This window comes from Epinephelus moara, chromosome 16, assembly GCF_006386435.1.
Source record: "Epinephelus moara isolate mb chromosome 16, YSFRI_EMoa_1.0, whole genome shotgun sequence".
Lineage (NCBI taxonomy): Eukaryota > Metazoa > Chordata > Actinopteri > Perciformes > Serranidae > Epinephelus > Epinephelus moara.
This window is the reverse complement of record NC_065521.1, coordinates 21,916,855-21,930,143: the sequence shown is the minus strand read 5'-3', so window position 1 is coordinate 21,930,143 and position 13,289 is coordinate 21,916,855. Positions and strand designations below refer to the sequence as shown.

At 42.5% G+C, this 13,289-nt stretch overlaps 1 protein-coding gene across 11 annotated transcripts in view; it reads left to right on the top strand.

Annotated features, from left to right (window-relative positions):
- Nucleotides 1–12,897, top strand: part of LOC126403202 (neural cell adhesion molecule L1-like protein) — a 77,122-nt gene extending 64,225 nt beyond the window's left edge. For 9 of the 11 annotated variants that reach the window (XM_050065728.1, XM_050065725.1, XM_050065729.1 and 6 more), the window contains 2 exons: nt 239–311; nt 12,413–12,897. In XM_050065728.1, coding sequence (XP_049921685.1) covers nt 239–311; nt 12,413–12,626 — 287 coding nt within the window. In that variant the 3' untranslated portion in view covers nt 12,627–12,897. Of the gene's footprint in view, nt 1–238; nt 312–504; nt 575–12,412 lie in introns of all 11 variants that reach the window. The other 2 variants (XM_050065732.1, XM_050065731.1) reach the window with 1 other exon arrangement.
- The last annotated feature ends 392 nt before the right edge of the window (nt 12,898–13,289 follow it).

The following is a 13,289-nucleotide window of genomic DNA, read 5'->3' as shown; positions in this document are numbered from 1 at the left end:
TGAATGTTTTGCTGTTGCTTTAGTTTCAACAAACTGTCTGACAGAAAATCACTGAGGCTGACTAAAATCAACAAAAGCTGGATCTGCTGTTTGAGTGGTGTCCCTTTTGAAAATGTTAAAGACAAATCTTTATTAATTTAAAACATTACAAATGATATATGTAATATGTATTAACATGTATGGATGAAGGCGCTGCTTTTCATAGTGGTGCTGAAATGTCTGTTCTGCCCCCCTGCAGTGAAAGAGAAGGAGGACCTCCACCCTGATTTGGAGTCACAAGGAATGAATGATGACACCTTCTGTGAATACAGGTGAGCCTTGCTTCTGCTCTGCAGAGGAGAGCCGCAGTGCCAAAGTGTGCTGAGGAAATGACACTCTTTTTATCTCCTGGAAATGCATTGCGCTGTAGCAATATTAATCTAACAACCATATGTTAAATGTTTTCCAACTGAGAAGCTCATTTGTCATGTGTCACAGTAATGTTTTTCTCTCCCATCCCAAAAGCAAACCATGCATTCATGAGCTTTACGAGGATCAGCCTAGAAGCCATTGTTCTCGTCATTTATTGGGCTAGGTAATCACACGATGTAGTTAAGAGTAGTGGGCAACAAAACCTGTGCTGTGCTCCCCTTTAGTTGCTTTTATGTTGTTGTCAGATTTTGATTTAAGTGTGTGAATCAGCTTGCTCCCATAGACATCAGTAGCTTATTTTGTGTGTTACTGTGTGCATCTGCATGTATATATGATATCAGATTTTCGTACTTGCGAGCTAACTTTTTCGGCGTTAGGGTTTCGCTCTCATCTTTTATCTCCTCTGACTAAAATTAGGGAAATTAGGGTATATATTAGGGTTGGACCTTCTTTTGCCTTCAGAACGGCCTTATTTTCTTGGTGGCATAGATTCAACAAGGTGCTGGAAACATTCCTCAGAAATTTTGGTCCATATTGACATGATAGCTGCACATCCATGATGTGAGTCTCCCGTTCCACCACATCCCAAAGGTGCTCTATTGGATTGNATTGTCATGTTCAAGAAACCAGTTTGAGATGATTTGAGCTTTGTGACATGGTGCGTTATCCTGCTGGAAGTAGCCATCAGAAGATGGGCACACTGTGGTCATAAAGGGATGGACACGGTCAGCAACAATACTCAGGCAGGCTGTGGTGTTTAAAACATGCTCAGTTGGTGCTAAGAGACCCAAAGTGTGCCAAGAAAATATCCCCCACACCATTACACCACCAGCAGCAGCCTGAACTGTTGATACAAGGCAGGATGGATCCATGCTTTCATGTTGTTGACACCAAATTCTGACCCTACCATCTGAATGTTGCAGCAGAAATCGAGACTCATCAGATCAGGCAATGTTTTTCCAATCTTCTATTGTCCAGTGTTGGTGAGCCTGTGTGAACTGTAGCCTCAGTTTCCTGTTGTTAGCTGACAGGAGTGGCACCTGGTGTGGATTTGCTTTTTGTGTTAAGGAACAGGTATAACAGGTTGAACACGTACAAATATATAAATTTATATATGTGTATATGTATATATCTATATATATATATATATCTATATATATCTATATATATATATGACACACAGGCATACAAGACACGACTTACATTACCTTCAGATGCAAAAGGAAACACAAAAAAGCAAATCAATGCATGGTGCTGTATGCATGTGTCAAAAACATGATATCAGATAGAAATATAGCTAATTAAATACACAGCTCGCGTATGTTGATAAAAGTACAACATGAACTACTTCCATGAAAGCAGAATGTACAGATCTGTTTGGGTAGATACATAAACTACACACACACACACACACACACACACACATACACTCTCCTGTCAGGTTCTTGAAAGCAGTGAAAATGATTTTCTCTGGCTCTTAGCATTTTCAGATATCTGATAGTAGAATGTGTGATGTTTAGAATACATAATACGAGACAAAAAAAATCATCCAATATGGTGATACTGTACAAAACAAAAACTGACCAAAGGTGAACTTTGCCATGCAAGTTTAGATAGTTCGATAATTAGTTTGCAAGTAACACAAGTAAGTAAGTAAGCTACTAACTTAGTTGTCCACGTCATGTTTCCTGGAGTGCTAGAGCTCTCACCGAAACAGAAAACATGTAACTAAATTTAGCAGTTGCATTGGTTTTACTTGAAGTGAATGACAGGACAGAGCAAAAAAGATTGGTGGTAGCGTGACCACACTTTGCAAAACATTTCTCAGACAACAGCTGTAATGCTCTTAATTATTTAAGCACTTCTATCAGCTGCCTGCTGAACCTATTAAGGTTATGTTGAAGCACTTGTAATGTAGAAATGTGTTTAAGGAGCCTGGATGTTAGGGCAACATGAGATGCTGCTCTGTTGCTGTAGAGCCTCTGCGTACCTGGTGTTTTGACAGATGCAGATTTACCTTTACACCCTCCTGAGTCACCTCATGAATTAGAGGTTATGGTGTGTAATATCTTCAATACAGGCCACACTTTTAATTGCTATAGAAGCTTCCAGTGCAGACATGTAGGTTGACTCTAGATGTAGAGTAATTGCTGATGGTAAATATCTTACACTCAGTGAAACAGGCACAGACTAAGCATGGCAAATGGGCGGGAAAAACTGAGCCTTTAAGCCCGAAGCAGACAGCTGTTGTACTTTATAATAGCTGTTGAATTTCCATTGTTTGCATTGTTTAGCTGCTACGGTGACAGTTTAGGGAAATCGGCTGAATCCTATTTTGCTTGACAGCACTGCAGCAACTGTGTGACAATGGCGTGTTTGTTTGTGCACACGCAAAAGAAATCACCTAAAATAGCCTCTTCTGTCCGCTTTGATTCCGTTCGTCATCATATTATTCAGAACATGATTACTCACAACTGTGTGGTCGCTGCCAATTGCCTTCCTATGATTCTTGCCAAGACTATAATTCTGTTAAACAGGAAGGAATGCATTGTCCACATCCCTGTTTATAGATCTTACACCTTAAAGATGTAATAAGTAAGTTTTTACTGTCCCATAGCTCCAACTGACTGTTTGTGTGGGTGAATAGCGTCGTTGATCGATACCAGTGACTCGATGATTGCTGGGCAGATGCTGAGGCGGCTTTTCAGACACACTTTAAGTACTGTTTTCTGTGAGGTTAAACAAAAATGGATATTCACACAGTGTATGAAAGAGGTGAAAAAATTCCCCCCGCCCAATTAAAAACTGTCATCCATCAATGTTCAAGCTCATACATTTTAGTGTTTAAATATACTAGGTCGTTGGAGGCAGCAGTCACTGATTGTCCAAAAAGAAACAAAAGGAGATACTCCATGTGCAGGTGGGTTTACGTGTCGACCAGTGAACGTGACAGCTGCGCATCACTCACAGGTCTACCACACAGGTAATACACTGTCGCAGCATCACTGACACACACGTCAAATATAAACCAGTTACTGCTGCTGTTGATGAACACATCTGGTCGGTAATCGGCAGGAGGATGATCTGACATTCGCTCTGTCACGCGTCTTTAGTAACCTGTAGTTCATGTATCACTGAACTGTGTCGCTGTGAGCTGACTGGGTTATCATTATGTTGTTGGTCAAAATGCACACACGGAGTGCGTGTTGTTTGTTGCACAAGGTCCTTGCTATCCACTGTGCACCTGCTTGTTAAATTGTAGAACTGTAAATACTGAAATTGCAGAGAAATACTTACTGTTTCATGTGTCGTGTGTGAGCATTTGGATACAAATAGCAGCAATTTTTTTGGGAAGCTTTTGCTGTCATTTCTCTTAGATAGGGTGACATTTTGCTCACCAATGTAATTGCTGGCACTTAAATTTTGCAATACACAGACGCTGTCACAGCAAAGTCCAACAGGGCAAGAAACACAAGCACATTGTAAACAAGCCAGCAGTTCAGCCGGCTTATCCAAACTACTTAATTTGGAGGTAAAACCGAAAGTGGGAGCACCAATAGTGTTGGTAATGATCCCCAATTGCACTGGAAATGTGTGTGTGTGTGTGTGTGTGTGTGTGTGTGTGTGCGCGCGCAATATAGTGACTATGTTCCGCTGAAATTGCAGGAATTCTGTCTGCAAACAGCAATGGATGTTTTTAATCGGTAGTTTGGGTAATTATTTTACTATTCGCTTATGTTTTCACTTCCAAATCAGTTTGGCTAAGACTGGGATTTGTTCAAATCATTTCACTGCTTATGTTGCTTGCCTTATTGGCTTTTTATGCCTCTGTGGCTGGAGGCATTATGTTTTCGGATTGTTTGTCTGTCTGTCTGTCTGTCTCATTCTCGAGAACATGATATCTTAACACCTTGAGGGAATTTCTTCAAATTTGGCACAAACTTTCACTTGGACTCAAGTATAAACTGATTATAATTTGGTGGTCAAAGGTCACTGTGACCTTACATCTGTCTCATTCTCGTGAACATGATATCTCAACAACACCTTAAGTAAATTTCTTCAAATTTGGCACAAACGTTCACTTGGACTCAAGTATAAACTGATTATAATTTGGTGGTCAAAGGTCAAGGTCACTGTGACTTCACAAAACACATTTTCTGGCCATAACTCAAGAATTCTCACATTAGTGATGACAAAATTTTACACAATTGTCTAACAGGATAAAATGATGAAGTGGTGACATTTTACATCCAAAAGCTCAAAGGTCAACTTCAATTTGACACCATAATGTTCTGTAAAAACACCTTTCTGCTCAATATTCAGCACCATATCTCAGAACTGAAGGGGAGACAATTGATCAGATACTGAGTTATTAACACTAATCTTAAGTCACCTTGAAACTCCGGTGTTGTATAGATCTTCTGTGCTGCCGGGTTGAAGATGTGTGTGAGGCATCTGTGTTTTATATGCAGTTTCTTTTCAGCAACATTTGAAGCATTGTAAACAGTCGTGGGCACATATGAGTCGGGGCAGACATGGAGGTACACTGTACCTTCAAATTGACTTCAGCCTATTTCTTTGCACTCAAAAATTAAGTTGATGTTATTAATCCCCGGGGGGAAATTGTTTTTGTTCAAATGCTCCGTGCAAAGTAGAAATAGAAATACAGCATGAATGGAAACAAGAGATAAAGATAAAGATATAAATAAAATACTAAAATAGACAATGAAATAAGTAAAATAAATATTAAAGTAGACATTAAAATAAAATAAAATAAAATAAAATATTAAAGTAGACATTAGAATAAAATAGAATAAAATAGAATATTAAAGTAGACATTAACATAAATAAAATATTACAGTAGACAATAAAGTAAAATAAATAATAAAAACAGTAAAGTAGACAATCTGAAATATATACAATATACAATGAAATGGTTGTAGCATTATAAATGAAATAAGAATGAGTAATTATATTGTGTGATTTGTTTTATAAATAGCCAAATGAGTCCGATCATCAGAGGGAGGAGTTGTACAGTTTAATGGCCACAGGTAAGAATGACTTCCTGTGGCGCTCAGTGGTGCATTTAGGAGCAATCAGTCTCTGGCTGAAGGTGCTCCTCTGTTCGACCAGAGCGTTGTGGAGAGGGTGAGAGCCATGCTGAAGTATCGCCCGCACCTTTGACAGCATCCTCCTGTCTGACACTGCTGTCAAAGGGTCCAGCTCCACCCCCACAACGTCACTGGCCTTTCTGATCAGCTTGTTGAGTCTGTTGGCATCGGCTACTCTCAGTCTGCTGCCCCAGCACACCACAGCAAACAGAATAGCACTGGCCACCACAGACTCATAAAACATCCTCAGCATAGTCCGGCAGATGTTAAAGGAGCGGAGCCTCCTCAGAAAATAGAGGCGGCTCTGTCCCTTCTTGTAAAGGACTTCAGTGTTCTTAGTCCAGTCCAGTTTATTGTCTATGAACACACCCAGGTACTTGTAGTGTTCTACAATGTCCACGTTATGCCCCAGGATGGAAACTGGGGTCACTGGTGTCCTCGTTCTCCTCAGATCCACCACCAGCTCTTTTGTCTTTGTTGTGTTGAGCTGCAGGTGGTTCAGCTCACACCATGAGACAAAGTTATTCACCACAGCCCTGTATTCAGCCTCCTCACCCTTGCTGATACATCCAACTATAGCAGAGTCATCAGAAAACTTCTGAAGATGACAAGACTCTGTCTGGTAGCTGAAGTCCGTGGTGTAAAGGGTGAAGAGGAAAGGAGAGAGGACAGTACCTTGTGGAGCCCCGGTATTGCTGACCACTGTGTCTGACACACAGTGCCGCAAGCGCACGTACTGTGGTCGGCCAGTGAGGTAATCCACAATCCAGGACACAAGGGGGGGATTCACCAGCATCGCCGTCAGCTTGTCACCCAGTAGAGCAGGCCTGATGGTATTGAAAGCACTGGAGAAGTCAAAGAACGTGACCCTCACAGTGCTCCCCGGCTTGTCCAGGTGGGCGTAGATGCGGTTCAGCAGGTAAATGAGGGCATCCTCAACTCCAATCCGGGGCTGGTAGGCGAACTGGAGGGGATCCAGGTGCGGCCTGACCATAGGCCTGAGCTGCTCCAGGACAAGTCTCTCCAGGGTCTTCATGATATGTGACGTCAGTGCCACTGGTCGGTAGTCCGAGAGACCGCTGGGTTGCGGCATCTTTGGCACTGGAACGAGGCAGGACGTCTTCCATATCACAGGGACCCTCTGGAGGCTCAGGCTCATTTTGAAGACACGATGAAGCACTCCACAGAGCTGTTCGGCGCAGGCTCTGAGAACCCGTGGGCTGACACCATCAGGGCCTGCAGCCTTACCGGCGGGGAGTTTGCTCAGCTGTCTCCTAACATGTAGAGGTGTAAAGAGTGCAGGTTGAGGAGGGGGAGAGTTGGAGTCCAAAGTGAGAGGAGGGCAGGTAGCATGGGAGCCAGAGGAGGTGTGAGGAGTGGGGGATGGGTGTGAGGGGCTCACCAAGTTGGATGAGGTGCTATCAGGAGGAGGAGGGGGGGTCAGAAGTGGTGGTGGCTGGAGACAGTCAGCAGGAGAGCCAACAGGGGCCAGGGCAGCAGTGTCAAACCTATTGAAGAACAGATTTAACTCATTGGCCCTAGCCACACTACCATCAGCTCCACTGCTAGTTGGTCTGTAACCGGTGATGGTCCTCATACCACTCCAGACCTCGCTCATGTTATTCAGCTGGAGTTTCCTCTCCAGCTTCCTCCTGTAGCCGTCCTTAGCCTCATTGATCTTTGCACTCAGCTCCCTCTGAATGTCCCTCAGCTCCTCCCTGTTGCCACCTCTGAAAGCCCTCTTCTTCAGGTTGAGTATGGCTTTGATGTCCTTTGTTACCCAAGGCTTGTTATTTGGGTAACACCGCACAGTCCTTGCTGGGACAATGCCGTCCACACAGAAATTAATGTAGTCTGTAATGCACTCAGTAAGCCCATCAATGTCCTCTCCATGTGGCTCACAGAGTACATTCCAGTCAGTCACCTCAAAACAGCCCTGCAGTGCCTCATAGCAGTCCTCTGACCATGTCCTCACTGTCTTTGTGGTCACAGGCAGCCTCTTCACTAGAGGCACATAGCAGGGGGTGAGAAGCACCAAGTTGTGATCTGATCTACCCAGAGGGGGAAGGGACGTGGAGGTGTATGCATCCTTTACATTAGCATACAGCAGGTCCAGGCTCTTCTCCTCTCTGGTTTTACAGGTCACATACTGGGTGAATTATTATTATTTCTTAGATCTCAACAATTATCTTGGTGAGCAAACTGTGTTTTACTTAATTTTTATTTTTGTATTGAGGTTCTGGCAATACTTACATATACTGGCAGTCAAGGGTGAAATTTTCAATTAGACACTGGGAAGGACCAACCCAACTATATATATATATATATATATTGTTTGAAATGGGGGAACAAACTTGAAAAAAAAACAAAACATAATTGGCGGGGGATTCTGAGTTTTTTTTTCCCCAGAAAAATGTCCTGTGTTTTGACATCTAAAGCACAAGTTTTGATTTGTTAGATTTTGGGTGTAAAAAACAGCATAATAACTGGGTGGACCCTGTATGACAATATAAAAGAATAATCATTATAATCGGGATTGGACTTCACCATTTGGCCCCCAGCTATGTTGTTACTATTCTATTTTATTCTCCTCTAAAATAACTTATAAAAGGCCCCCAAAGCTCCCTCAAAGGAAAGAAACTATATATTTGTACTTCAGAGGAAAACATTGTACCGCCACAATTACCTTTAATTACAGATAAATGTTACTGGTTATGTTTAAGTATCAGATTTCTCAAAAAATATAACAATTAAAATATGATGCATTATTATTTATTAAACTGTCCAGCATTAAATAAGGATTAGAAGCTCCACCTTGAACAGACTTTAAGTACATTTAGCTACATTCTGCTAATAATACCTCTCCTGACTGCAGGACTTTAACTTTTGCTGTGTGCTATTAATAGTTTTAATGAAGAAAAAAAACTACCAACATTTGGGTTTGGGAATGTTTCACCCAAGGATGAAAATAAAGCAAGGCACTTTGTCTGGGGCCCCAGACCCTCAGATCACTAAATTCGCCCCTGGTAATAATAGCGAAAGCTCAGCACAGAGTCGCTGGATGATAGGAGCGAGACCGAGAATTGTGTCTTTGTATTTATAAATAATTCCATTTAAAGTCTGACTATAACTGAAACTTAAACAAGGTAGTCTGTAGAAGTTTAAAGACACTTTGGTGCTGTGTGAAAAGCTCACATAAAATCTGCTCTGGTTGATCAGCTGTATGGTCAGTGATCAGTGCAGCCCAAAAATGTTTTTTTAATTATTTTTTTTTATTAAGCCTTCTTATTTTTGTCAGTTGCTGAAAACAGTAAAATCTCTCAGGCTTAGTTTGGCTACTTGGGGTTAGACAGGGCTGTGCAGCGTGAGTTGCACTCAAGTATCCAAATATGCACACACAGTCTGTATACAGGCATGTTTCTTAAAACAAAACAATAAGTATTTCTGTGCATTTTAAGTATTAACTCTTTAACCAGCAGCTGCATGTTGGATGTTCAGTAAAACACAGGACACAGAATGGTCAGGACTGTGCACCACAGACAGCACACACTGTGTGTGTGTGTGTGTGTGTGTGTGTGTGTGTGTTTTGACCACCAACATAATGGTTACCATGGTCAGTTCACAGCTACACAGTTCAGCACTATCACCTGACTGTTTTATCTTTCTTTGTTGCTTTTGTGTTCAGAAAGCCACAGTGCTCATTAGAGAGAATGCAGCCTCCACTCGATTGAGTGTAATTACACACATAAGCTTCAACCTGTATCGATGGATGACAATTATTTTATTTTTTATTGTTCCAACTGGATTTTGTTGGTTCCCCCCTAATGTCTGACTGAAGATTTCACCCCTGCTGATGGAAGACCCTGGAAAGTACAAAATTATGTTGTCCTAATCAGTAAATATCATACCATCGATTTTAGCTCTGATACCTTGTTTACAGGCAGAAGAAGCTCTCCTAATATGAGTTTGTGAGTTGATGCAGATGTTTGGCTTCAACTACCTGATTAAAATGCCTCTCATGGTCGGTTTCATGAGGCTGTTCTGACTGTTGTCCCCCCAGAGTGCCCTTAGCCTTACTATGATGTTGTTTTCCTGGCTTTAGAGCTGGATTCAGGGCTCTCTTGTGCCCTTTGAATCTCTGACGGCAATAGACCACCCACTGGTATGCCACGTGTCTGGGGAGCTGACAAGTGGTAATTATGCTTCAGATGATTTCTCTTTGGAGACAGCCCTCTGCTGCCTTGCCCCTCTGTCCACCGCAAGAACAGCAGGTGTCATAGCCGGAGTCGACTGTCAGCTAACAGTGTGATGCGATATTTCCCACAGATACTTTATCTGCTATTGTATTTTTATTTATTTTTTACCTGTGCTTCTTTTTTCTCACCTTAGCGCTCGTCTTCACTGTAATATGCAATTAAGGAGATGGCAGCAGATGCGGCAAAGGTTTCCTCCAGACACTTTTGAACTAAATAAATGCAGCTTCAGGTGTGTGAGTGGGGGGAAAAAAATCCTGCTACCACCTGACGTTTCTGTGCTGCCCCCAAACCAAGTCAGCATGGGTCAATGGCAAGACAAATTTAATTACCTTCTGCGTGGTGATGTGCCTCCATCTCTCACCTGTTTGTGAGGCTGAAGGAAAGCCTTTTCACAGCAACAGCTGAGGCTGAGCTGGATCCCGACCAAGGTCCTGAATGAGAGCTGGGGTTCAAAAGCCCTCAGCCCCATTTTATCACTGTATTCAAAGTCACTGTGGGCGGGCTGCGGCAGCTATGGCATTCCACTGCTCTTAGATAACAGCCACTTATCTTCAGCGCTCTAGAGTCATCAGAGAAAGAAGGTTTGATAAGAGTTGAAATGCGGACCTTGTGTGGCTTGCATGGTAAACGGCCTCATGAAATAGGATAGATAAGATTGGTTATTAAAAATCCCCGTGAAGGAGACCTGATTTGTAATCTTAGTTTGAACCGTGTCTCTGCTCTAAAATGCTGCTCAAAATGCCGAGCTTGTATTTGACACAGGTGTCAACTACAGTACGCCTCAAATGGCACTATCATATACCAGCCACCTGAGCGTCGTCTCTGAACACAGACACTCTGTGTTATGAATACTAAACCAAAGGAGGGAGAGCGAGAGAGGTGTTACCAAACATGGACGGTTTAGGGAATTAGAAAGGAGGACAGGGAGGAAAAATATCCTCAGTGTTTTGAGGTGACCCTGCGTCTTGTAGTGAGACACCTGTGAGTTGGCCACTTGCCCAGCCTCAAATTGGCATCTAATCTCCTCGGTCCGCGTGTGGGCCTCTCGGGAATACCAGGAATGACAGGCTGTTTGTCTGGGATTGCATATGCCCCACCCCCCTTCTCCTTTTCTCAATCTCAGCCCCCTACCTTCCCCCAAACACACACACATATACACATACACACACCTCCCACTCGTCTTCTTTCTCACTGCACTCTGGCAATTTCCATCGCTGGTTCTAAAGAGATTTGAAATTGCCTTTGGTCCTGAAGCCTTGGCAATTAGCAATTAGTGAAGTGATTGTAGCAAGCCCTCCCCGCCTCCCTTGTGCTCCCTTTCCTGCTGTGCAGCCTCTGCATCCATTCCTGCCTACCACCCGTAGTGATGTATTGAAACCATAAGAACTCGCTTTGTGTCTAGGCATGTGTGTGTGTGTGTGTGTGTGTGTGTGTGTGTGATAGTTCATCCAAGCATTTACTGTAATAGTCTACATGAGCTGTGAAGGTTCTGTGTGCTGGTGTTTCTGTGTATGTGTGGTTATATGTGATACTGAGCCTCATGCAGCCACATTCTCTTAACTTTCTCCTATTTTATGTTAAGAGAAAAATAAGACAAGTCAGCTCCAGATGCACCGAATGTTCTTCACCATCTAAATCTGCTTTTACTTAGATGTGCTGAATGATGAATCCCACTTGATCATAAATTGGAGGGGCGTAGCCGGTAACGCCCCCTAAATACTATATAGGGGCAAGTGTTGTGCCTTGTGCAAATTCTCTGTGGCACATGCCCAAGAATTGCAGAGATGCCACCAACACAAGGCTGTAAGAAAAGGAACATCGGCAGTAGTTTTCCTTAAATTTAAAACGTATGGTTCCTTTCATTGGGCTAACAATTTAGGGACTGTTTAAACAAGATGTCGTTCTCTTGTCTTGGTAAGGCCGGAGATGTGCTTGCTTGTAGCTACGTGTTGCTTGTGCATAATGGCTGCCTTGTGTATACTGCTTCTGTTCCGAGTGTTGGTTGTACACATCCTCAGACATCAAGGCTGAGATGTAGTATGCAAGTGAGTGGCAGGGATAGTGTGAAAAACATAATCGCCATTGTCACGGCAAGCTTGATTTAGGGGCCTTACATACTGTCTACAGTGGCGCCACTGTCTCTTTTTCTGCCGTCATTTCACAATTAAGAATAAAGTAACCTCCTTGGGTGTTGCCAGGGGTCACTAGTGTCGCCATATATATTGTTTACATCATGCAAACTCTTTCCCTGGATTGCCCTCCATGGAATCCTCCAGCAACATTTGTAGTACGTAAGCAATTCAAACTCATGACGCAGCCAGTTGTCTACACAAATGTGTGTTTAAACAGCAAGTATATCTTCGGCCTTAGAGAGCTCTCAACTAAAAAACCTAAGAGAAGCGCAAATAGAAAACATTGGTGAATCCCAGAAATCAAAGGATACTAACACAATAAGAACAAATAAAGGATACAAACAACAAAAATACAAGATAATGTGTTTGCATAGGTTCCTGCATGAGGCCTGTTGTGTATGTGTGCTTCTGTGTCAGCCTCTTAGTACCATCAGTGTTGCCTCTGAACATATGCACTGCACCACTGACCCTGACTATCCCTCTCTGTTGTTGTTGATGGCAGTGACAGCGAAGAGAAGCCACTGAAGGGCAGTAGCTTGTGTTCCCTGACTGGTGATGGCACGCTGGGGGACAGCGTCAGCAGAGACAGCCTGGTTGACTACGCTGACGGCGGGGGAGAATTCAATGAGGACGGTTCGTTTATTGGAGAATATTCCGGACGCAAGCACGGAGGCTCTGTTAGCGAGCCCAGTGGACCCAGACCAGTCACTGCATAAAGCCAGGCTCCAGTTGAAACGGTCTACTTCAAATCCTTTCAAGATACTTTTTAAATTCAGCTTCCCTGGCATTAAATATAGCTCCAATAGCCAAATATGGCGGAATAAAAATGACTCAGATGTGCAGAAGTGTTGCCCAGGGACTGAAAGGGAAGCATAAACCCACCATTCACATCAAATCCTGTGAGTCTTTGTACATACTGTAAGAGAATGACCTGTATCATTTGAGTTTTTCAAGATTTTAATATGATAATAAAATGTTTTTTGTACCTATGAGCCAAAATCTTCAAGCTGTGTATATTGATTGAGTTCTTTCATAAAAGGCAGAAGATCAATAATTATTTCCCACAATATAAAAACACTGAAAATGTCATTGGGGCTTTTTTTGTTTACACAGTGGATGAGAACAACACATACAGTAGAAATACATATGCGTCTACAGCCTGTGTTCATTTATCATAAACTGGAATCAATATCTAGTCATAAATGCTTTACTGTCCACAGGGGTGCCCCTAGAAATTTTCACAAGGGTGGCCAGATGGGGTCACTGAAAACCTTAGGGTGGCACCAAAACCAAAGTCGTAATTGAATTTCAGGAATTCGATAATTCTATTGAAGTATATAAACTATGAGAGTTATTTTACAGTTACTATTACTAATTAT